The sequence below is a fragment of the Periplaneta americana genome, chromosome 7 (genome assembly GCF_040183065.1).
Source record: "Periplaneta americana isolate PAMFEO1 chromosome 7, P.americana_PAMFEO1_priV1, whole genome shotgun sequence".
In the NCBI taxonomy this organism is placed as follows: domain Eukaryota; kingdom Metazoa; phylum Arthropoda; class Insecta; order Blattodea; family Blattidae; genus Periplaneta; species Periplaneta americana.
In genome coordinates, this window is record NC_091123.1 from 121,522,584 (window position 1) to 121,549,262 (window position 26,679).

General features: G+C 35.6%; 1 protein-coding gene across 9 annotated transcripts in view; it reads left to right on the forward strand.

Annotated features, from left to right (window-relative positions):
- Nucleotides 1-26,679, forward strand: part of LOC138703412 (uncharacterized) — a 250,547-nt gene that overhangs the window by 93,054 nt on the left and 130,814 nt on the right. For 5 of the 9 annotated variants that reach the window (XM_069831241.1, XM_069831245.1, XM_069831244.1 and 2 more), the window contains one exon: nt 8,485-8,517. The exons of the other annotated variants lie outside the window; for them this stretch is intronic. In XM_069831241.1, the coding sequence (XP_069687342.1) occupies nt 8,485-8,517 (33 nt within the window). The remainder of the gene's footprint in view (nt 1-8,484; nt 8,518-26,679) is intronic. 9 annotated transcript variants of the gene reach the window in all.

Consider the following 26,679-nt stretch of genomic DNA (forward strand, 5'->3'; position numbering starts at 1 on the left):
TATGTTATTTCTAAGATTGATTAATGTATATGTTCAACAGTCATGTCTTTTACTGTAAATTAATGTATCACATGATATTGTTGGCTCAAGTGCCTGAAGATGCCAATAGGCGCAAAACGTTAGCATTATTTTAACCTCAACTTCAATGAATATATATTTTATAAATTTTATTGATCTTCTTTAAAACACTGATAAGTCATTAAGACTGAATAACAAATAAATATTTATGTTATATTATATTGTACAGAAATTTGTTATTTCATTGTTTTTACCATTGCGGGTATGAGGAATGTTACTGATTTCTTTATCATCTCCTCTGTTCGTCTCTCTTTAGTCTATATACCAGGGGTGCTCAACCTTATGAATACTGCGGGCCAATATTAAAAAGAAATATTATTGGAGGGCCACAGACATCGTCCAATAATAAATTATTTACATAAATGTCTTGCTAATTAGTGATTATTGTAATTTATTTTAATTAATAATACAGGTCTGTTCAAATATTTTTTTAATTTTAAGTTTGAAACTTCAGTATCGGGCACAGCTGCTATAGACATACTACGTTTATTTATGGTTTATTCTTATTTTAATATCTTCCTGGCAAAATAGACTGCCAATATGACGAGTAAACAAAATTGAGAAAGATACAATAAATAGGAACTTCGTTCTAAGATGATATAGAAGTTTTTTTTTATTGGGTTATTTTACGACGCTGTATCAACATCTAGGTTATTTAGCGTCTGAATGATATGACGGTGATAATGCCGGTGAAATGAGTCCGGGATCCAGCACCGAAAGTTACCCAGCATTTGCTCGTATTGGGTTGAGGGAAAACCCCGGAAAAAACCTCAACCAGGTAAATTGCCCCAACCGGGATTCGAACCCGGGCCACCTGGTTTCGCAGCCAGACGCGCTGACCGTTACTCCACAGGTGTGGACGATATAGAAGTGAACAGTCAGATAAAGTAGAATAAATATAAATTGATTGAAGTAATCCAATACAAATGGTATAAGTGAACATTAACATAAATTGAAATAAATATATATAAATTAATGTAGGTAAACAATTAATAATAGTGACGAAAGAGGATCATAAATAGATTTGTTAATTAGAAATAATTTTTGTACGATTTAAGGAAACGTTTGATTATATAAGCGGTTTACTATAACTTATTTATTTATTCCATTTTTAAACCTACAGTATTTACTTTAGTTCTGAAAATAAGGGAAAATATACATTCCTGAAGTAAAATAATTAATATTGAATGTTCTTTTTATCACACATTAAAATGTTCTTCTTCCTATGTAGCTCTAGTGATATACAATAGTTTCCTTCTGAACTTAATAATCTGTCTAGAAACCATTGGCATTGTTCACTGTATCCATTCTTCTACTTACAAAATTAACAAGATTGTGGATATATCTATCTGACAATGCAACATCATCCCAAGCATCTGAAACGAGATCCCACAATTCGTCTGTATTCCTAGGACGCCGACCCTGTAGTTGTTCATTAACATCGCGTTGCACTTCCGCCCCACATTTTCTATGGGATTTAAGTCAGGACTATTTGGCACCCATGGAACCTCTACGACATCATCCCTGTGAATATTGAACCACCGCTGCACGGCAACACGTGTGTACGGAAGAAAAGTCGTGTTCGAATTTTATTTTGTTTTCGGGCTGAAACAGACGCACACTAGGTAGCATCACATTTTCCAGTATATTAGTGTACTGATGCCCATTCATATGCCCATGAATCCTCCATAGCGCGCCGCCACCATAACCAGAAATCCATCCCCACACCGACATGGACAAACGACCAATGCGTTGCCTCTGGACCACATATTCAGGGTCAAATCTCTTGGATTGTTTCGGTCGATATACTTGCACTGGCCCTGTTCATAAACACTTTCCCATTCGAAAAGATGACCTCTTGCCATGGATAGTTGTAATGCATTTGGCAAAATGCGACACGATCAATTCGATGGTCTTCAGTCAGAACTTTACCGCCACTCTTCTCGGCACAATATTGGCACTATTGAGGCTTCTACGAGCCGTTCTGTTGGAAGCAGGAAATCCCGTGTCGGCAACAAGCATTTTAGAAGTGTGAAATGGAAAGTGTCTCGAACGTTCTATTAACATAAGATCTTGTTGTGGTGTTGATGCCTTGGGTCTTCCGCTACAAGGTTTACGAGTTACGTATCTTCGCTCCTGATATTGCCACAGTTTAGTATATACAGTTGCGAAGCTTGGGATGATTTTTTGCAAATCTCGCGATAGTTGCTAGACGCTTGGAGCGCTGTGAGGGTACTAGGAACAATAGACTGTGTCACTGCCATCGTGATCTAATACAGGCCGTAAGGCAGACCATGTAACTGGCTTAACCTGATCACGAAGGGCGGCGTTTCAACCATATAAATTAGTTATCGTCTGCTAGGGAGAGAGTCTGTGATGAGGCGATAGTAGCGATCCTGGTGGTGAGCAACTATCTATGGATGCATATTTCAACTGTCTATGTTTGCATATTTAGTAAGTATTGAGCTTCGCAACTGTATATACTAAACTGTGATACTGCGCTCACCACCTGGACGCTGTTCTAGTCGCAACTCCATAGAGTTCTCCAGCTTGCGCCGCGCAAAATCCGCCTCCCTCGATCAGTGCAATTACTTTGGCTTTGACGTCCATAGCTATCGAACTGAAATACTAACGATGATTTTCGAAGTGGTTGTGGCTATTTATAGACAAAATCTGTTGGTAAAGATGGACAGGGTCACGTGTCTAGGACTCTAGAAAAAACACGAAGTAGGGTATACAGTGGTCATAAATCATAAACGTAGTATGTCTGTAGAGTGAAGATAGACGAACAGAGGGAATGAAAATTACATTAACAACATTCTTCATATCCGCAATGGCAAACCCAATGCCAAAACAACTTTCTATATGTCGACTAAAACACAACAAACGTTGGAATTATACAAATACAGTATATTGTAGACTTTAAACAAAATCATTCCGAAAGTCAGTCTCTCGTAGCGTAACAGCTACGAGGGGAAGTCAATAGTGTCCCTATTAGACACTCTGAACAGAAACAGTCCGAAAGCCTCTCCTTCCTAGCCCATGAACTTCGAAGGGGAATAAACACTATCCCTCTTAGACACTCTGTACTGTGATAATCACAACAAAACCGGCATAAGTAACATTATGAGTTTTGCTTCTCATCGGCCAGATTTTTCTTCCGTGACTGTACCTAAAGGATGACAGGTGAAAGGTGCTATGTAGTCGCTAGATAATATCCCAAACTTCCCTATAGCTAAGAACATTTGCGTGACTTATAAATACTTCCGTACACCGGAGGTAAGCAGCACTAAGTCCATTTTTTACGAAACTGAAGTGTTGGTACATTTTTATTTTATTTATGCACTCTCTTCAGTAATGCAAAGCTTATCTTCTACGCAAAATAATAAGTGATTTGACCATATGGAAAGGTAATTTGTCCCATAATTGTATCCAGGTGAAGAGCACTTAATTTAGCCGAGTAAAATATTGGATGGGCAAAAGAATAAATCAAGAAATGAATGCGAAAATATTTAGCGGAGAAAGATATTGGATGAGCAAGAGAATGTTGATGTAATGAATGTGAAAATATTTAGTCAAGTAAGAATTGCATGAAAAAGAGAATGATAAAGAAATAAATGTGAAAATATTTTCCCAAACAAGACATGTATGGACAAGAGTTTGAATCAAGAAATGAATGTGAAAATATTTAGCGTAATGTGATATTGGATAGGCAAGAGATTGAATGAAAAAATGAATGTGAAAATATTGGCAGAGTAACATACTGTATGGTCAAGAAATTGAATGAGGAAATTAATATAAAAATATATAGCCCAGTATGATATTGGATTTACAAGAAATTGAATGAAGAAATGAATGTGAAAATATTTAGCCAAAGAAGATATTGATTGAGCAGGACAATTAATGAAGAAATGAATGTTAAAAATTTAGCCGAGTAAGATATTCCATGACCAAGAGAAAGAATGAAAAAATGAATGTCAAAATATTTAGCCGAGTAAGATTTTGGATGAGCAAGAGAATGAATGAAGAAATAAGTGTGAATATACTTATCCGGGTGAGGTATTGGATGGGCAAGAGATTGAATCAAGAAATAAATGTGAAAATATTTAGCCGAGTAAGATATTGGATGGACAAGAGAATGAAACAGGAAATAAATGTCAATATATTTAGGTAAGTAAGATATTCCATGAGCAAGAGATTGAATAAAGCAATAAATGTGAATATATTTAGCCCAGTAAGATATTGGATGGACAAGAGAATGAATCAAGCAATAAATATGAAAATATTTAGCCGAGTACGATATTGGATTGACAAAAGAATGAATCAAGAAATAAACGTGAATATATTTAGGCAACTAAGATAATGGAAGAGCAAGAGATTCAATCAAGCTATTAATGTGAAAATATTTAGCCGAATAAGATACTAGTTGGACTATAGAATGAATCAAGAAATAAATGTGAAAATATATATTTAGCAGAGTAAGATATTGTATGGAGAAGAGAATGAATCAAAAATAAATGTGAAACTGTTTAGCCGAGTTGGTTGAGAAAGAGAATAAAACGAGAAATAAATGTGAAATTACTTTTCTTAACTAAGGTATTAGATGAGCAGTAGAATGAATAAGGCAGGCACTGATGGAATATTCGGTCAAATGAGATATTCGATGGGCAACAGAATGAATATGAAAGTGCTTGTGAGAATAGTTTACCGAGTAAGATATTGGGCGCTTGAGATATTGGCGAATGAATGAATGAATGAATGAATGAATAAATGAATGAATGAATGAATGAATGAATGAATGAATGAATGAATGAATGAATGAATGAATGAATGAATTGCGTGATCGAATGAGTGGTGAGAACGATCTAACGAATGGATAAGACAGGAAGAGACTAAGATAATATTCAACCCCATGAAATAGTGAGTGCATGAGTGAATGGATGAAAATGACTTGGAAGTTATTTATCGGAGTAAGGTAATGGGCACGCGAATGAATGAAGTTTGCGACTGTGAAAAATATGTACAGTTTCCCTGGAAAAGAATGAGACGATTCAATATTCCTTAAGTCTCAGATGTAAGACACTGCGCATGATCGGAGACCAGAGCACTGAGACACACGATAACGAATATTGAGTTACTTAAATTCAGGCTATTTGATTTGTTACTAGCATCGTTCCGAAATTCACTTCAAAAACTGCAAAAAAATATGATATTACGTAAATAAAAGATAAATATATACATAAATCGTGTAGTTAAATCGACAATGGACCTTCATGACTAGATCGACACTCCGCACAGAAAGGAAAGCTTTCGTGTCGTTTCAATAGCTCAGGCGCTAAGACTTCTGCGTGTTGTGTAAAAGAGTGCGAGTTCGATTCTTAGTCTACGTCAACGATTTTTTTTTTGTCTAAATAACGTTGAAATAGAGTTTTACAAAGTTCTCAGATTAAGTGTTAATGATCACAGACAATACAAAATCACAAGTTATAATATTATAAACGTTAATCTAATGAATGCATTTATACAAATACACACACACAAACACACACACACATACAATGTAAGTGCATATATATTAAAAACTAACAATTAAAATGAAATTTAAAAATATTCCTAAGCCACAACGACAAACTTTTACAAAGGTTTAGAGTCCTTAGGTTATGTCATTTGCTGAGTAATTATTACAATATTTTATTAGTAGCTTTCCCAAATGTGTAAGAAATGCACTCGCACAAAACAATTTTTGTTAAAAGTGTGGCTTTGGATTATTTCATTCGCCCCATTCAGTTGATTTTAACTATTTTATCTACGTGTCTGCAATAGTGTTTAATTTAACGTGCATTTAATTTTATTCATGTTATGATTGAATGAAAAGCACTGTTGCAGTTATTGACTAATTACATAAATTAATACTAATTATTAAATACAATTATGTTAAGTAACCAATTTCCCCTTATTTCAATAATACTATATCACTTTAAATAGTCATTGTCTACACTACAATATTATCGTCATCCCTCATTTCTCATCGTTAAAGCTCTAGTTGAGGCTGGATATGGGGCTAGATCTGCTGGCCGTTTGGTCGGTGTTCCTGGAAGTACAGCCGCGAGGGTGTTCATTGTTACAAAATTCAGGGGATTTCGAAAATCGCCCTATTCCTGGGCGTCCGCCGATTTCTTCATTGGAAGAGGATGCTCTCTTATTCGAGACAGTTCGACAGGACCCCTTTCGGACTGCTAACGAAATAAGAGCAGCATCTAACTTTCCCAGTTGCTCACAGACTGTGATCAGCAGGTTGAGGAACCGCGATATTAGGAGCCGGAGGGCTGCGCAAATGGAAATATTCGGGGAAGCACAAGCTGTCGACCGTCTTGCCTTCGCTACCAATCGAGTGGATTTCGATTGGGGAAATGTAATTTTCTCCGACGAGTGATTACGAAGTGATTACGAAGTTCCTGTCCGTGTCTATCGTGAGGATGGTCTCCGACATGATCAGCGCTATGTGCACCGACGTGAAAGATCGGGGCGCTTTAGCATATCGTGTTGGGGATGGATGTCTTAAGATGGACCTGACGTTATAGAACGCATCGATGGCCGGTTTAATGTGGGAACTTACGAGCACATTCTGGAAAATATATTCCTTCCTTTCTTCCTTCCGAGAACGTTTTCCCGAAGGAACATTGCTGTTCCAGCAGGATAACTATCCCGTGCACTATGCCGCAAGCATTCAAAGATGGTTTCTAAGGAGATCCCAGAGTGAAATCATTAATTGGCCTCCGAAGTCACCTGATTTGAATGTCATCGAAAATTTATGGGCGGAATTGAAAAAGAGAAGAATAGCCACCTATGCCCACCGACGCCCTCAAAATCGAGACGAATTGTGGAATCAAGTTGTTGACACCTGGGAAGATCTCGCCGGGGATCAGAACTTATTCCACAATTTCGTGACATCCATGCCGGATTGACTTAAAGTTGTAATAGAAGCTGATGGCATGTGGACAAGATTTTAAGTTAACAGGTCTCTTTTTGTTTCTTATGATTTTTGTATGAGAGAGAATACTTTTAACTTCCAAGTAAGATTTATTTATTTCTTTTACGAGGTTCAGCCCATTTGTAAGACCCAGAAATTGGGCATACATTATTCCATATTTTTCGACAAATTAGACAGTCGAGGAACTCTAATGAAACTAATTACACTTCAATTTAAAAAAAAGTTTTACCTGGGATCGAACACGAGAGGTTTCGGTTATACTGTGTAACCGACACGCTGCTATATGAGCTACCGAGATAAGACAGTGACAGCAGCAGTCCAGAATGTAGATCCCATAGCAGGCATTTGCCATTCGGTACAGAGAAGCAATGATATTTTGTAACTCGAGCTATGTTATGAAATCGTGGCCTTAAATGGCTACCTTCTTCGTGATCCTTATTCTGGTCCTTGTCCTTGTAACCCTTCTTGTTATATTTCTCTTGGTACTTATTGTTACGTCGATATCGAGTGAATCGCGCTGTAGAACTTTAACTTTCGACAACCAAGAGTCGTCTTATTCCTTTTAAGGGTAACTGTACATCCTAGTTTATTAAAACTCTCAGTGATTGAGTCTGTGATTGAGGTGAATGTGTTACTAAGGTATGAACGAACGAATGAATTAATGAGGAACCGACAGGGAGAATAACTTGCCGTGTAAGATATTGGTTGAGCGAGAGAAAGAATGAGTAATCTTCTATAAGTATATTTAGCGGACTAAGATTTTGGGTGAGTGTGAATGAACGAGGAACTGGCTAAGAGAAGATAATGGGTGAGCTAACGATTGAACGAGGAAGAGACTAAGAATATGTAGCTGAGTAACATATTTTGTCATCAAGTGAATGAAGGAGGAACCGATTGTGAGAGTATGTAGGCGAGTAACATATTGGATGATCAAGAAAATCTATGAGGAACCGAGTCACAGAATATGTAGCCGAATAATATACTTGTAATCAAGTGATTCAGTTAGGAACGACAGAAAGAATATGTAAGAATATTGAAAGATCAAGAAAATGATTGAGGAAACGATTGTGAGAATATCTGGCGGAGTAACATATTGGATGATCAGAAGAATGAATGAGGAAGTGACTGAGAGTATGTAGACGAGTAACATATTGGGTGAGCAAGAAAATGAATGAGAATGCAGTTGAGGAGTATTAAGACGAATATGTTTCTTTTTTTCTTTTTGGATGAGTGATTGAGGAAACGACTGTCAAATTATTTGGAGAAGTGGTCCTGTAGTGTTCCCTTTACTCACACCTAGCCTCTATGGACCATTAACTTCTACACCATGTATGATTCAGTCACAAACACTCTTTCATTGTTTGTTCCTCTCTGGATAGTTGTAACTTAATGGTATAATCGTCTTTTTATTGCAGATCTTCAAGAAGTATTAAACGACCCAGCTGCAGGTATAGTGACAACCTCAATATTTATCTCTAAATATAATAGTGTTTTTATTTTTTGCATGTATCTCGTCTAAAGACTAAGTTATTTGAATCTGTTCTGATAATTTAGTATTCCTGTATATGAAAATTACTATTATAGCAGCTATTCTCTCTTGAAGTGGGATAAATTCTCCCTGGTCTCCTATACATTGTGACATTTTGTTTCAACTATACATATCACATGTGAAATATTTTAAACGACAAGTAATTCTTTCAGAATTCTGGAACCAACGCAGTTAAAGTAAAACGTTCAATATTTTCCTCTATATATAATCATAATTCAATCAGTGTTCTGCCCATGGGCAGGTTTTTCACTGCAAACTCAGCTTCATCCAATTTTTCCTATTTTCTGCCTTCCTCTTTGTCTCCTAATATGATACATATATCTTAATGTCGTCTATCATCTGATATCTTTTTCTGTTCATCATTCCTTCGAGTGTATCCTCAGTAGACAGTTTCCTCAGCCAGTGATCCAACCAATTCCATTTCCTCTTCCTGATTAGTTTCAGCATTATTCCTTCTTCACTCACTCTATCAATACAGCTTCATTTCTTATTCTGTCTGTCCACTTCACACGTTTCATTCTTCTCCATATCCACATTTCAAATGCTTCTATTCGCGTCTCTCCACTTGCCCATATTCCCATATTTCTGTCTCATACAGTGGCACACTCCACATTAGGCACTTCACTCGCCCCTTCTTTAGTTCTTTATCAAGTGGTCCCCAGAAAATTCTCCTTTTTCTATTAAAACCTTCCTTGGCCATTGCTATCCTCCTTTGTTTTTCTGGCAGCAATTCATTTTACTGTTTATAGTACACCTCGAATATTTGAAGCTTTCTACTTGCTCTACTACCTCATTTCGAATTCGCACTGTTACCTTCTTTAATTTTCTTCCGAAAACCATGGTCTTCGCATAATTTGTATTATTTTCATCCCTTACTACCTACAGTGTCATTTATCTCCAGTAGCATATCCCTTACTATCATCTCTTCTGCTGGCAATGCCATATCATCAGCCAATCTCATGCACTTTATTCTTCTTCTTCCTACTATCACTTCTCCCATGTTCTGAAAACAGTTACTAAATCCTCCAAGTAGATGTTGAAAAGGAAAGGTAATAAAGGGCATCCTTGACGTACTCCTCTCTCTACTTCACTTCCCTCTGACAATTGTTAGCGTTTCATTTTTATATACAACTGAAGCCTAATAACTTTTAAGTTCTTTCTAATGAATGAGAAAGCGGTTGTGGAAATATTAGGCGAGTAATTTCCTGGTTAAATGAATAAAGGATTGGGGAAATGACTGACAAAGTGTTTGGGTAAGTGGCCCTGTAATGTTGATTTACAGAGGACCTAGGAAGTTGGTCTACATGTACCATTAATTCTACATTGCCTATGATGCAATCATCAACACTACTCCGTCGTTTGTTCCTCTGTGGATAGCTGTAACGTAATATGGTACAATCGTTTTTGCCTATAATGCAGCAGTTGTTCAAGGGGTATCAAATACACTTGATTCAGCAGAAAACAAAGCTAATGTACAAACCTCAATATCTGTCTCTAAATGTAATACTGTTTTTATCTTTAAACATATCTGAAGTCTAATAACTTTTAAGTTATTTTGAATCTGTTCTGATAATTTAGTATTCTTGTCTATGAAAATTATGTTACTATAGCCATTAACAAAATAGCCAATCTGTCTTGAAGGAGCATAAATTCTCTGACGTCATTACTATTCACTTTCGAGTTTTTCTATCAACCATAGCTCTTAAACATTCCAATTCTCTTTCACTCAACTATGTGGAATATTTTTAAATGGCATGTAATTCTTTCAGAATTCATAAGTAAACCAAAAGTATATTCGAACGGTGTTTCTCTATGTAAGTTTTGTGATTACAGTAGGCCTATAGCATATATACTAACAATCTTCTACCAAATAATAATAATAATAATAATAATAATAATAATAATAATAATAATAATAATAATAATAATAACAATAATTTAATGCCAGAATAAAAATACACCTTGCTTTTCTATATAAAAACAATCTATCACACCCAGAAAGAGTAAGTTACATAGTCGTTCTCAGGGGATAATCCACATAATGTTAAGACATTTTATTAAATAACAGAGTAAAATGTATACAAAATAACAAAAGAAGAAGAAAAACACATATCACAATAAGTGAACTTTAAATTTTCTCTCTGAACAGCAACTTTTTAATTGATTTTTTGAGATAAGGAGCATTAGCAAATTGTATGTTTGGAAATTTATCTATAATCATGTTATAAAGCCTTGGACCGAATTTCCTACTGTGATTATATGCTACAGTTGTAGTACATTGTGGTACTGTCAAGCATATGTTGTCTGATCTTTTGGTTTTATATTTGTGTGAATATAAATTAATTATAATTCGATTTTTATGTACGAAATTCAATAAGACATAGGTATAAATTTGATGGAATGACAAATACTTTAAGTTCTGAATACAACAGTTCTGAAGGATAATCGAAATGTTTATCAAGGCATATTTTTATTATTCTATTCTGTAGTAGAATTATTGGAGAAGTACTATAAGCTCTATCCCATCCTATATAGTCGGCTATAGTTTGTACTACTGCGTGGTAAATCAGTCGTAAAGTATGGACAGTCAAATAATTTCGTAGTGAATAGTGAATAATTTTTCTTAATCTAATGCACAGTAAAAGGACATGTTTATCCCAACGTAAATGGTGTCAATTATTATTCCGAGATACTTAACTTGAGAAGATGCATTTAGAACAGGACAGTTACAACTATTAGAGTTTCCATACCAACAGATGTTAACGAAAATGGTACAACCGTCGTTTCAGAATGATTTAAGACAAGTAGATTGGAATCAAAGAAATTTTAATCAATATGATGCCATTATTTGCATTAAAGTAAGTATCATCCCAAGTTTTGCCTGCAAAAATAACAACCGTGTCATCCGCATAAGAAAATATCTCAGCATTGAATTTCTTTAAATTAATTGCCAATAAATAATTAATACGGTATATATTAAAAACAAAATTGGGCCGAGGACAGTCTCTTGTGGGACACCGATATTAATATTTCGAGGGCTACTAATGCATTATTATTTTTGGTTATATTTGTTCTGTTACTAAAATAAGATGCAAATAATTTCAAAACAATTCCATTAATTCCTATCTTATTTAATTTTTCTAATAATAAGAGGCGATTCACATTATCAAAGGCTTTCCTGATGGTGTACAACTCGCATGGATGACTGCATAAACTAGAATTTCTGCCTGTCATTCTGGCATTTCAGGTTCGAGTACCGATTAATCCTGCGTGTGTTAATTGAAAAATCGATACTGATACTCCTATTGTAAATTGCCTCAGCTAGTGTTTTTCTGAGTAATATCCCGTTACCATACGCCCTATCTCAATTGTATCATACCGCAACAATACCCGATCACCTTGTGGATTGATTTTGAGAGGAACGGGTGTGCGAATTTCAACATTTGGATACAGAGAGAATTTTAGTGTCATCAGCTGGAATGGTTTGGAATCTGTTAGTCGGGTGTCTTCATAAACATTCTCTCAGAGAAGACGTAGTACTAGTGTCCAGGTTGATAAATGTGATAATAATAATAATAATAATAATAATAATAATAATAATAATAATAATAAACTATACCAAAATTTGTAGGTAGGTCTATAGTATTAAGATAAGGACGAGCTTGGACTGCATTTCAACGCCGAGTTACTTGTTTAAGTGATAGGGGACACTGGGGATGCTTAACACACATTAATTCCTGTTGGTACTGCAATAATTATAGTAGCTGATGTAAAGTATGCCCGTGTATCAATATATTGTGGTCCTAAATATGCTTCCTGTAGCTTTCTTTACATAACTAGTTAATTACACAGAGATTATTGGTAACATTAACAAAATACGCTATTTACAATTTTTGAACACACAAAAATAATCAATTTTTATCTATATGTAAAGTGTATCAGTCTCCCTATCATGGGAATATGTGATACACTCCTAGGGGATTGATACAGTTAGTTTATATTCAAAATTTGGTTTAAGATGCTAATGGTCCATTTTCAAAAGGTATTTCAAAGTTGTGCAATGGATTATCAATAATATTTTTGCTAAAACTAATCACAATACATTTTAACATCTTACAACTATTCCACAGACAGTCCTTCAAAACTTTCATTAAAATAAAAACAAATTAAATGTTTATTTTTATCTATAAATGTAGGTTGTGAAAGTACTGTATAGTATCAATTTGAGAACTGCCAATCACAGAAACATCAATTTTCTGGTCATATAAATTGTCTGTCACTTGTATGTAGTGAAAATTTCATAGTCCATTCTTCACAAGTCCTGACTTTAATATGCATCTAACAAATCTATTAATCGTTTTTTACCTTTGCATGAAACTACGATCCAATCACCTACTTCCACCTTATCTTTAAATGATTCTTCAGTTTCTTACACAATGTCATCATCACTCGTATCGATCTCATTGAACTCATCTGAACTTGTGTCATATATTTTAGGAAATTTCAGTCAGTGATCCAACTAATTCATTTCTCTCTTCCTGATTACTTTTAGCATCGTTCTTTCTTCATTCACTCTTTCGAACCAGCTTCATTTCTTATCTTGTCTGTCCATTTCACACGTTCCATTCTTCTCCATATCCTCATTTCAAATGTTTCTAGTCACTTCTTTTCACTTCGTGGTAATATTCATGGCTCTGCCCCATGTAATGCCAGAGTCTACAAACAGCACTTCACTAGTTTCTTATTTGTTTTCCCAGAGGTCCGCAAAAGAAGCTCCTTTTCCTATTAAAAGCTTCCTTTGCCATAGCTATCTTCCTTTTGACTTTCTGGCAGCAGATCATGTTACTGCGTATAGTGGATCCAAAATATTTGAAGCTGGACACTTGCTCTACTGCCTCATTAATATTCGCACGTTAGCTTCTTTATATTTCTTCTGACAACCATGGTCTTCGTCTGTTTGTTGGAGAGGTATTAGTATTAGTAGTATTTATTTAACCTGGTAGAGATAAGGCAGTCAGGCCTTCTCTGCCCCTCTACCAGGGGATTACAATCATAACATGATGAATAAAATTACAATCAATATTAAATTTACAATTACAATTACAATAAAAATTAAAGTACGACAAGATTACCTGATTAATGAAAGCTAGACATTTTACCATAGAAGTTAAGAACAAAGAATATTTTTGTATTTACTGAATTACAAATTGAACCTAGAATAACAAAATTCTATAGTGATGAAATTACCGGATATTGATATATTTTGTGGTAGATTAAGATAACTATTTACAAGAAACCATGTCTGAACGAGTCTCAATTACTGACCAAGTGCCTAGTAAGTTTGTGTTTGAATTTAGGGCTGAGGACGGGGCGGTTCGGTTCGGAGCAGTTACAATGACGTCATTACTCGGTTGAACCGAGTACAAATTTGTGGCGGCAGATTTAAAATTTAGATAGATTGAGTCGATTTTAGAAGGTACTTTGAAAGTGAAACCAAGCTTGTTTTAAAAGCGTTGTAGTAAAGCGCTTTCGCTTTGTCGATTGACGAGAAAAAAGTGCTTCTCTCCATTGCAAAATGGCGGTTGCAAATTTCATTTACGTGATTACAACTATTTGCGGAGTTATTTTATATTAGAGGCCTATTTAACTTTCAGTGTTGTTATATATGACAGACGAAATAAAATAGATAAAACAATTTATAATACTAACAGCTAATAAATTAACATGTGAGGTAAACGTTAAACGCTGCAGCTAAGTAAAAAAGAAGATAAAAAGAAACGGGCTCCATGAAGCGCTGCCTAAAGCACGTAAAAAAATAACACACAGAATTATTTACTATTACGGAAAGTGGATAAAATAATCAATAAAACGTAGAATCTTAAACTGAAGAACATAAAACTTATTTATTTTATAACATTACTAGCCTTCAATATAACCATGTTCTCTATGGTGAAGAGTAATATTATTTAAAAATTAAGTAATTAGGTAACATAATTCGTAGAAATAGATACAAATAAAATGATGACTGATGAGGTAACACAAATCCAATAAACACAAAAAGAAGAAAAACATAATGCACTTCTTTTTTTTAACATATTTTAATATTAATCAAACACTCTAACATGATGATGATAATAATAATAATAATAATAATAATAATAATAATAATAATAATAATTATTATTATTATTATTATTATTATTATTATTATTATTATTATGTAAAGTAATATGTTCAGATTCAGTGTTCATTAGGCCCACTTGACAGGTCATATAATAGAATGAACTCCTCTTCAATAAAGCACCGGTTTCGGGTTCAATAATTTTGGCTGGTGTATTACTAAAGTTGGGAGGATAGAGGCCTTTCAGCCCGCCTTGGGGATAAGGAAATAATTTGTCCTGCAGCAGATAATATTTAAATACAACAGTACCTGCTACAATTAAGTAAAACACGAGAACTCTGTTTGAACGTTTGAACTGACCGGTATCGGCTACGGTTAACAGAGTAATTTCGGTGCTCCGCTGCCAAGCACATAAACCGATAGAACCGAGTAACTCAACGGATCTACTCGCTCCGTCCCCAGCTCTATTTGAATTCAATTTTATTTCGACAGTCCCTGATGCTAGCAGGTAACGAATTCCAGAGTCTTGGCAGGGCTATTGTGAAAGAGGATGAGTATGAGGAGGTGCGATGGGATGGTATTGTTAGTATTGTTTCATGGTGAGAGCGTGTGTTCAGATTGTGGTGGGAAGAAAGGTAGGTGAAGCGAGACGACAGGTACGAAGGAATAGAAGAGTTCAAGATTTCGAAGAGAAGGAGAAGTGAATGTAAATTTATTTTTTTACCTAGTTTAAGCCAACCTATTGTTTCCAGGGATGGGGTAATATGATCATATTTACGAACACTGCTTACAAAACGTACACACAAATCATTAGCACGTTGAAGTTTCGCTGGAAAGGTCAGAGAGTAAAATGTCAGCATAGTCAAAATAGGGAAATACAATCGTTGCACAAGGGACTTTTTTAAGCAAGGGGGAAGATGAACATTTGTCCTTTTTAGCACATGGATAATAGAATATACTTTTCTGCAGGTTTCTGTGATTTGCATGTCCCAGTTGAGATTATTATCCATGTTAATGCCAAGATATTTTACCGAAGGAGTGAAAGGGATTTGCATTGTATTTACTTTAATGGGGGAAATGTCTAGGTGCTTTACAGATTCGATTTGCCGTTAGTGTCTAATATAATTGCTTGTGTCTTTCCAGGATTGATATTAAGATGGAATTTCTTTGTCCATGTCACAATCGAATCAATGTCTTCGTTCAATTTTCTATAGCGTCGTTTACTCGGTCTAAGCAGGAAGAGATGTAGCATTGAAGGTCGTCAGCATACAAGTGACAGTTACAATGCCTTACAAGAGATGTAATATCATTGACATATATTGTGAACAACAATGGTCCGAGTACCGACCCCTGTGGTATACCTGATGTTATGTTAAGCCAGGAGGAACTTCGATTCCCGGATACAACACATTGTTGTCTTTCCCATAAGTAGGATTCGAACCAACTCACAGTAGTCTCTGACAAATACAGATTTCTTAATTTTTGGGTGAGGTCAGAATTTACAGAGTTGAAAGCTTTGCTAAGGTCAAGAAGTGTTAGTATTGTTACTTTATGAGAGTCGATTGCTTCACGAATGCCTTCGGTCACTTTAAGTAGAGCAGTGCATGTGTTGTGTCCAGCTCTGAAACCTGACTGATATTTGTCGAATAGTTTGTGTTCGTTCATGTAGTTAGTAATTTGTCTGTGTACGATTCTTTCCAGTGCTTTTGATATGGCTGGCAGGATGCTTATTGGTCTATAGTTATTCGGGTCGGTGGGAACTTTGACTTTTGGAAGAGGAAGAACGAAAGCTTGTTTCCATATTTTAGGGAAAGTTGAAGTGATTAAGGAACTATTAAATATGTGTGCAATTGTAGGTATTATCATGTCTTGTATTTTCTGTATGAGTAATATGCTAAAGTTGTCCGGCCCTTGAGCTTTCGTCTTGATGCATCCGATGGCTTCCATTACGTCAATAGGAGTGACGTCGGTAAAATAGAATTTGTCTCGAGTTGGTGGAGCTGATTCGGGAAAAACTGTGTCTTGTTTTGTTGTATTGAGTGCAAATGCAGTTTCCACACAGGGAAGACTGAACACGTATCACATATCCTCTGTTCACTTGTATCATGCATCCCCATGCAACACATTAACATTATACTCTTACTCGAAAAGGGATTAGGACAATGAAGGTGTCATGGCTGTCGGAAATAATTACTTAACTGTATGTAGACTGCAATCCCACAAAATTGTTATCGATAAATCTTATCTCTATTATTGAAAAATGATTAATATTTTACGTAATATTTACTTCGATCGGTCAGGATTGTAATTCTAGCTCTACTTGAAATTCTTCAACTCCACACTTCCTACAAATGACAATAAACCATCAATAGGAAGCTATTATTAGAACATATGAATCACAAAACAGTAATGTCATATATCATATATATTGTACGATGGCTCGGAGAAAAGCCAGGGGAAGGTGTGGAATAAGTAAGTTAGCTACCTAAGCAGATGTTGTTTTTATACAACTCGACACACGACTAAGGAAGCAGCGTTGCAACATCTACTAGAGTACGTCACTTAAACGTCCGACTTACAATCTATGTTTATTTTCACTAATAACATTTGTCATTTTTGTTCGCTATAATAATAATAATAATAACAACAACAACAATAATTACTATTATTATTATTATTGAGTTATTATGCATATTACTATTATTAAGGGAGAATTATTAACCCGCCAGTGAACGGGGTCATGAAAAATTACGTAAGTCATGCACGGGTTGGGTCTTTTAGACCCAATTTCTAAATATGGAAAAATGTATATTTATTTCAGTCATATAATAATACTTTCAGTCCACTCCTGTGGAGTAACGGTTAGTGCGGCTGGCCGCGAAACCAAGTGGCCCGGATTCAATTCCCGGTCGAAGCAAGTTATCTAATTGAGGTTTTTTCCGGTGTTTTCCCCCATCCCATTATGAGCAAATGCTCGGTAACTTTCGGTGCTGAACCCTGGACTCATTTCAACGTTATTATCACATTCATCTCATTCAGACGCTAAATAAACTAAGATGTTGATAGAGCGTCGTAAAATAACCTGCTAAAAATAATAGTTTCATTCTTTTATACATTAACATAATAAATTTGCGAATTTTAAAAATTTGAGAATAACAACAATTGAGTCATATGTTTTTACCAATACAGCAATTCGCAATCTGTGCTTCGTAGTTTTTCTTGCACTGCAGTTAAAATGATGTCCAATGTCGGGGATATGTGGTTGTTGTAACATTTATAAATGGTGCGTCGTATTATATCACGTCCGAAATCATCAAATTTCTTGAATTTCGTAACTGTTTGTAATGTAATCTGAGATTTCTTTTAGGAGTGTTATACTCGGTTATATTGATAGAAATTATTTTCTTCACTAATGATCTTGAAACAGATTTAGCAATTGGTGAAACACATTTGCCTTGTTCTTGACTGAAAAATAGGTATACATTTCTTTATAATATGTGCAGCTTGTCTCTCTAATGAATGATCTCTTCCAACAGGAGAAGTACGAACATTACAATTATTGTCGTCATCACTATGTTGTGCACTCTCTTCAACAGACTCCCATGGGCGCCACATATCTCACTAATTTTAATGTACACTAAAAAACTAAACAGATAATGCAAACTACGTACACTCCAAGTCGTTACAGAACTGGCAACTATGTGGTGTTTACTTCTGCGCGGAACGAAGAAACACCAGTAACTTGTGTAGCCTTCTGCATTCAGCCCTCACCCCCTGGTTTTTCTAAGAGCGAACGTACAATACTTGTGTATCTAATATCCCCAGTCTCCCCTATTTGGCAAGGTGTCCAAAATAGATGTGATTGCGGCAACATTTCTTATCATTAATACGTAGTGGTACGATTTATTTGTGAATAAAAAACTTCGAATATCGATATAAAAAAACCTGCTGATATGGTGATACAATTGGTGAAAAATAAGGCGAGTTTGGTTAAATTAACATTTTTTTTGCAAGAAACTTTAGCTTTTAATAATCAATAATTTCAATTTGTGGCACTTGCAAATATAGACTTATTACAGGTAAACTCAGACCTATTTGTTATATTAGGAATACTGAAAACAAAACATATGAAATTATTTTCATAATAAAAAACTGAAAACTATTCAGCAAGTTAATGATTAAAATGTTGTAAATAAAATGGACATTGAGATTTTGCAAGATTTATTGTAGGCGTACCGTACAAAATATTCTGATTTTCATAACCTCAAATTTAGGTTTTTTGTGTAACACAATAAGTGAACTGGGGATGTCCACAAATCTTTGTGAAACGGCCAGGAAGGCGCGGTTTAAAAACAAAATGTCAACTCAGTGGAACTGTAATTGAAATTGATGACCGTGTGATTCATTGCCACCTTCACTTTTCGCTCTCCATATCTGCAAAGCTGGCGTCCTGTGATTTGCAGCGAATATTTTCAAAGCCTGAGGCACTGTTCAGAAACGATCGATATGCATTTAAATTCGAGACTTTTGAGATAATATATTTTGTTATATACTGGTATTGAAACTCTAATGAAATTACCAACTGGAAATATTTGGCTGTTAATAAAACTGTGAGTACTAAACCTTACCTGTTTTAATAACAAAGGAGTAATTCCAGTCACATTTTCAATAACTGTTTTTAATGTTTAGGCAAATATTTTAGTATTTTGATCAGATAAAAGAGATCTTCATTCTTCTAACACATAAAAACACGCTCTCAAGCGGTTAATAAAATAAACTAATAAAACCGAGGCGTTACAACCCATCAATGAAGAAGGCCGACCAAACGGCTGCTGGCCTCACGTCCACATGCCTCAGCAGAGGTGAACAATCATCCAACCAGAACGGACGCACTGTTTAGGTAACACGATCTCCACAGCCGTTATAGCTGGCTCACGGAATCGAATTTGATTACCTATCGTAACTCTCCAAATTCATCACAATACTGGGTGGGCACTGGTCCAATATACTGATGGAAATTTTATGGGGGCTCGAACCAGCGCACTTTCCGTCCAGTCTTAGATCTGCAGTCAATAGTTAAACAATGTTCTCATATGTGCAAACATTTTAAGTTTATGTGTCGAAATTCTTTAAAAGTGATTTTTTCACTACATACAATTCAAAACTTTCCACACACGTAAAATGAGAACAGAATTTAAATGGACTCGTGTAGTGCAAGCAGCATTCATATTTGAGGACGAACACTGTGTGTTCACGACTTGCTATCGACAAAATCTGTATTGGCCAAAGCAAACTATTTTTTCTCGAGATAGCCTACAACCCTTTTTGTCTTCCTTTTTAGGAGCACCATCTCTAACTTCTCATTTTATAGTGACATATTGATATATATTTTATATCAACAATTACATTTGTGTATTGTGGACCTCACACCTTGGCATGAGTTGCCACAATAATTGCTTTCATTACATACATAAATTCTTGCAGAACGATCTTTATATCTTATATCATTCCCTCTCACTCAACAAACGTCACATTTATCCTTTCCATCCTGAACTTTTCATATTGTTATATATATAATCATTGATTTAGGTCAGTGGTCGTCAGCACTCGCTGAAATGTGCATAGGGTACGCGGTGCCGTCCCATGTGCACCGTCGTGCAGCAGAAAGAGATAGACAGCATACCCGCTAGCAGCTACGAGTGCACCATGGTGCACTGCGTTTTCCGCGGATAAGAGATGTTAGCTCCAGGGTGCTCTGTGCTGACGACCCCTGCTTTAGATCAATCATTATCTTGCTATTTCTCTCTCTCTCTTTATCGATCCTCCGTCAGCTACTAATTATAATCTCATATCTCTCTGCGAAGCAATATTTTCTCCTATTTTTCATTGTTACGTATTAACTTAAATATATTTATTTTATGATTCTACGAACTCAATGTCATTACTCTTTATTTCCTTTAGTTCAACTAGCATCGTACTATCCTTCCCTATAATACTGTACTTATAACTGGTCATTACTTTGCAAGTTTCTTATTCTCTTCACTATTTTCTAAAAGCTCTTATTTTAAATCCCCAGCTAACTGGACAAAAGTTTTTCGGGCTATCTGGCTGTGGTCCGTTGGTTGAGTGACCAAACGTTTCTTCACTGCTGCGGTGAACATCTTCAGTGGTGTAGAGTACTGGTGCGGCTGGTTCTGCTGCGCGTGTCGCATCAGTATTCTACACCACTGAAGATGTTCATCGCAGCACTGAACGAAACGTTTGGTCACTCAATCAACTGACCACGGCCTGATTGCCCGAAAAACATTTCTCCTATTGACGCCGGCCGTGAAAGTCTCTTTTCATCTTCGTTAAAACCTAATGACTTAATTTATCATTTTCAAAATTGTCACTTTTACGAATTCTTTTTTGATCATTTTACCAGCTTACTGATCTCGATCTCACTTTGCTTACTACTAATTTTATTACAATTTCAACACTGTAAAACAGGTTCGTTATTAGATCTGTTTCTAACATTTGTCCACAGTGTACCAATTCCACTCGTTCTTGCTTGAACTTCCTTATATTGTGTTTTGCTATCCTAGCTCCTGTCCCCGTAAGTACTTATCGCCTATTTTCCTTTTCCTAATAGAGTCATTCTTCACACTATAACAATTTCGGTTTTTCCTTCTCTAATTACTATAACCTCTTATTTCCACTCCCTAATACTTACTACTATTCTCTCTTCATTAACCCACCACTTATACTACCGGTACACATTTCTTAATTTTTACCAGTACACTTACAGTACATCGGTCTCTCTTAGCTTACCTTCTACTGTTTCTTGCTTTCCTAACTCTTCTCTTTCTCAATACTTTCCGCCTCTTTTCCTCGTCCCTATCAACAAACTAAACAGTTTGACTCTTCGAATCTTATTACCATTATCTTTATAAAATCCTCAATGTCTCTAACAGTCGCTGGACTTGAATCTCCTACATCCCCTTCCTTGCTATAGATTTTCGGAACATCACCTGTTCTCTTTGACCATATGTTACTGCATATTTGGGGTTGATCGACTCTTTCACTTGGTTCTTCAGTTATCCACTATTGACATACTGTATGTATGTATTTATTTACACTGCAAGTGGGCAAGCACCCGGTGGCAGTGGTATACACAATATAAACAATACACAATATTTACAATTATACGATACACAATACAATTATGTACACAATATAATAATAATACACAATACAGTTTAACACAATAATTACAATTAATAATAAAACATAAAATAACCTAATTTTACAATACAACCTACATATGTATAGGTCCTACATAAGTTTCAAGTCTTTCACTTTATTCTCATCTCACTCACTGTAGTGGCACTATGACGCATTTCACTGACACTTTAGGATACATTTCACTGACACTGTATAACACATTTCACTGACACTATAGAACACATTTCATTGACGCTATAAATTATCATTGATCGGAACTATTCACTGCACTATAAAACCATAACTTCACTGACTCACCTCGCTTCACTGATACAACAGTTCAAATAAGACAAATAATTACATCCTTATGCATACTTATAAACAGAACTACATTTAAGCTAAACATTTCTAGTCTAAGGCCCTCTTACACGCTATTTTTAAATAATTTACAATTCAAACCAAGGGAGTAACTCGTCAAGCTAAATAAAATACATGTCACCTTAAAAAATTAAATGTTAAATGTCACCTTAATTTTAATTTGAATTTTATACACAACTTTTTAAGTTATTCTTGAATCTACTTAAGGAAGGACAGCCCTCAAAGACCGCTGCAGGTAGGTCATTCCAATCATTTATAGTTATATTTAAAAATGAGAATTTACCTACATCCGTTTTCTGTTTCCTACATTTGATTTTAAAATCATGATCGTTCCTACCATAGTACGTTGGCTTTTGTAACCGAACCGTTATGTCTACCCATGCTCTCTGACCTAGATGTGCTCTATACAATGATGTTATTCTAGTTTTCCTACGTCTGTTTTCCAAAGTTTCCCATTTAAGTTCTATTATCGTGTCGTTTCCATCTTCTCTTTTACTTTTAACAAATTTAGCTGCCCTATACTGGATTCTTTCTAAGAAATTTACCTGATATCTCAACATTTAGTTCCGTATTCCATTAACGGTCGCACTAACATTAGATATGCTATTTCCCTCGATTTGGGGCTAGCCTTTTTCAAGATTCTCATAATAAAGTGAAGAGCCCTCCATGCTCTACCCGTAACATTATCAACATGTTCTCCCCAAGAAGGTTTGGAGTTTAAATACACACTTAGGTATTTACAACATTGTTCTTGCGGAATTACAACACCACTGAATTCGAAATTAAGACTAGCTTCCTCTCGGGTCAGTACTATTCTAGTCCATGCGTTCGGTTGCCTGAAATGTACTTATGTCCATTTTTCCTTTGGTCTTCGTCTTGTTTTATTTATGTTCATTCCATACTGCTCACAGCTGTCATTTAGCTCCAGTAGCATATAATTTAGTGTCATCCCCTCTTCTGCTAACAACTCCATATCATCAGCAAATCTTATGCAATTTAATCTTCTTCCTCCTACTATCACTACTCTCATGTTCTCAAAACAGTACTTAACTAAGTCTCCCAACTAGATGTTGAACAGGGAAGGTGATAAAGGGCATCCTTGACGTACTCCTCTCTATTTCATTTTCTTCTGACAGTTATTTTCCTATCCTGACTTTTACTCGTTTCATATAACGATTACTTAACAGCCTTCTCTCTTTCCAACCCACACCAATTTTCTCTAGGACCTCCATCAGATTATTCCAATCCATTCTGTCAAAAGCCTTTTCTAGGTTCACAAATATTATACACACATTTATTCTTTCCTAAGTACATTTCGCAACAGTTCGTAGCAGTCTAATTGCATTTCTCGTAACGTTTCCCTTATTGAAGTCAAACTGTTTTTCTTCTAACCCTTATCCCATATTAGAATATAAACGTCCAGTCAGTATTCGCAAGAGATTCTTCGTCGAGTGCGATATCTGTCTGACAGTCTTGAGCTCATTACATTTGTTGCCATTATTTTTCTTCGGTATTGGAAGCAACGCTGTCTCCGTAATATCTTCAGACCATTCGCTTTTCTCATATATTTCGTTGCATAATGATAGAATTTCCTTCTTGTTTTCACTCAAGCATTTCACTAATTCAAATCGGCATACCATCAACTCTTTGCTTTTCCATTCTTCATGGTCTTAAGCACTAGTTCAAGTTCTTCTCTAAAATTAGAAAATCCTTTTTCATATTCTGATACGGGTACTTCGACTTCTATAGCCAAGTCATCTGGATGAGTCCCTGTCTCATATAAATATTTTACATATTTCGTCTATCTGTTCAGTATTCCTTGTTTCTTTATTATTTCATTTCCGATTTCGTTCTCTATCAACCACAAAGATTTTCTGTTCTTATTTGTGAAGTCCAAAGATTTTACTTCGCGGTACATTAAATTATATCTCCCTATTCTGTCTAGATTCTCTATTTCTTCACATTTCTATTTCATCCAGTCTTCCTTCGCTGCATCAGTTTCTCTTCTCAATTCGTTGTTTAGTTTCCTGTAGTTTCTTCTACTTTCTTCTGAGTTGAGGTTTTTCAATTTTCTTCTTTCCTCCAACTTCACCAACATTTTTCGTGTCACCCAAGGTCTCTTAATTCTCACACCTTCGCTGTATTCTATTGTTTTTGTTGGTGTTCTCTGTATACAGCTCTTTAGATGAGTCCAGTACTCATCACTATTCTCAAGTATGGTTTCTAATGCTTCAAATTTTCTTCTTTCCTCTTCGTTTTTCCATGTTACATTTCTAGTCCCCTGTCTTCGTCTTAGCTTCTTCAGACGAATATCTGCTTCGTCTATGAGCAGGGCATGATCTCAGTTAATATTTGCTCAGGGTATAGTCTTCGAATTTTTAAGTAATTTCGGAATCTGTCCTCTACCAGTATATAGTCCAGCTTTCTTCCGCTTCCTCGTCTGCTAATTCATTATGTGGCAAATAAATTTAAATTAGCATTAAATTAATATTCTTCCTTTTTAGTCTCACCATTATCATCCGGCCATCTACATAAGGCATTGATATGAATTTATCTTTCACGCGTGGTCCTGTATACCAACACCATGACATCTTTTGCACTCTCCATTTGAATAAAACAACCTAAATTATTCACTCACCACTATTTTCCCACCTCATTTCTGATATTCCGATCACATTCATTCTATTTCTTCTCATTTTTTCCTTCAAGTTTTCCAACTGTCCTGCTTGCAGAAGTGTCTTTACATTCTACGTTACAATCCCCAATCTTCTTTTCTTCTCTCTGTTGGGTTGCTTCATAATGTGTCACACCCCAGCATCACCCTGCCGGACATCCTAATGGGGGTAGTTTACGTCCTGAATCTTTTGCCATGGAAAAACTCATCATGCCATGTTTGCAGTTTTCTTGGCAAAGATAAATGCGGTAGCTTCCCGTTGCTTTTCGCACAACATTTATTGTCCATTATTCTTTTCCACACTGGGCTCCATATAAAATTAGTGGCAATATTCCTCCTTTGTAAATAGTTTTCAGAGCTTCGTACTTTAAACCCCATTTTAGTTTGGCTGTTCTTGAGAGCGTGAATATTAATTTTGTACACTTTTCTGCTACATAATTGGTATGGTCTCTAAAGGTTAGTTTATTATCAAATATTATTCCCAGATATTTTATGGCTTGACTTGCTCTAGAGGTTTGTAATTAAGATAAATCTGTATATCCTTTCTTTCTCTTCGTTTCCTTCTGGACAGCAGCATTACCTCAGATTTACATTCATTGAACCTTAGTTTACTGTTTTTAGCCCAATTTGTTATTTTGTTCATTTCTATATTCATGTAGTTTTCAGCTTCTGCAATGGATTCTCCTTTTGGTCAATATTAATAGGTCGTCGGCAAAGGCTATTGCTTTTGAATGTGTTGTGAACTTTACGCTGAGTAGTGAATTATATAGCAGATTCCAAAAACCAGGCCCGCAGCTTTATCCTTGGGGGGCTTCCTTTTGTGACATTTCTTTCGACTCTGATGTTGTTGTTTGACAGTACTGCATACCTTTGGCTGAAATATCCTTTACTGAGATGATACAAATTTCTTGGACATTCTATATCTTTTTAATTCTTTAGGATGCTTGGCCACCAAGCTGCGTCGAAAGCTTTCTCAACGTCAAGACTTGCCATTATTACTACGTTCCTTTTTTCTAATTCCAGTTCTATAAAGTTTTTTGCTTCCATTGTTGCATCTATCGTATTCTTCTGTGGTATAAATCCATATTGATTTTGTTTCAGTATGTCATTTGTATGCAGATGGTAATTTATTCTATTAATGAGGAGTTTTTCTAGAGCTTTTCCTCCAAAATTTAGTAAGCTTATGGGTCGATACTTGGATGGATGCATGTCGGTTTCCTTCCCAGGTTTCGTTATTAGAATTAGATTTGCTGTTTTCCATATTTTGGGAAAGCATCCTCTGCTTAAGCATTCATTATATATTGTCGTTAGAGTATCAGGGAAAATTTTGAACGTACGTAGAAGTATTTCTCTAGAAATTCCATCTAGGCCTGGTGCTTTCTTGCTGTTGAAGCTTTCAATAGTTTTTCTTATTTCATCTGCCGTAAATTCTCTATCATCGTTAGTATTAATTGGTTCGTCTATCTCCTTTCTAATGTTTTGGTGTTGTTCGTTGTCATCTTCCTCTCTATCCTCTGTGATTAGGTGATCGAGAATTTGATTCATTGTGTCAATTAGATATGTTGTTTCTGTGCCGTCAGATTTTTGCTGTGTAGTCACAGTGCTATTGGTTCGGAGTTTTCCAGTTGCCAATTTATATATTTGTGACCATGGATTAATTGATGCCTTTACGTTACAGAATTCTT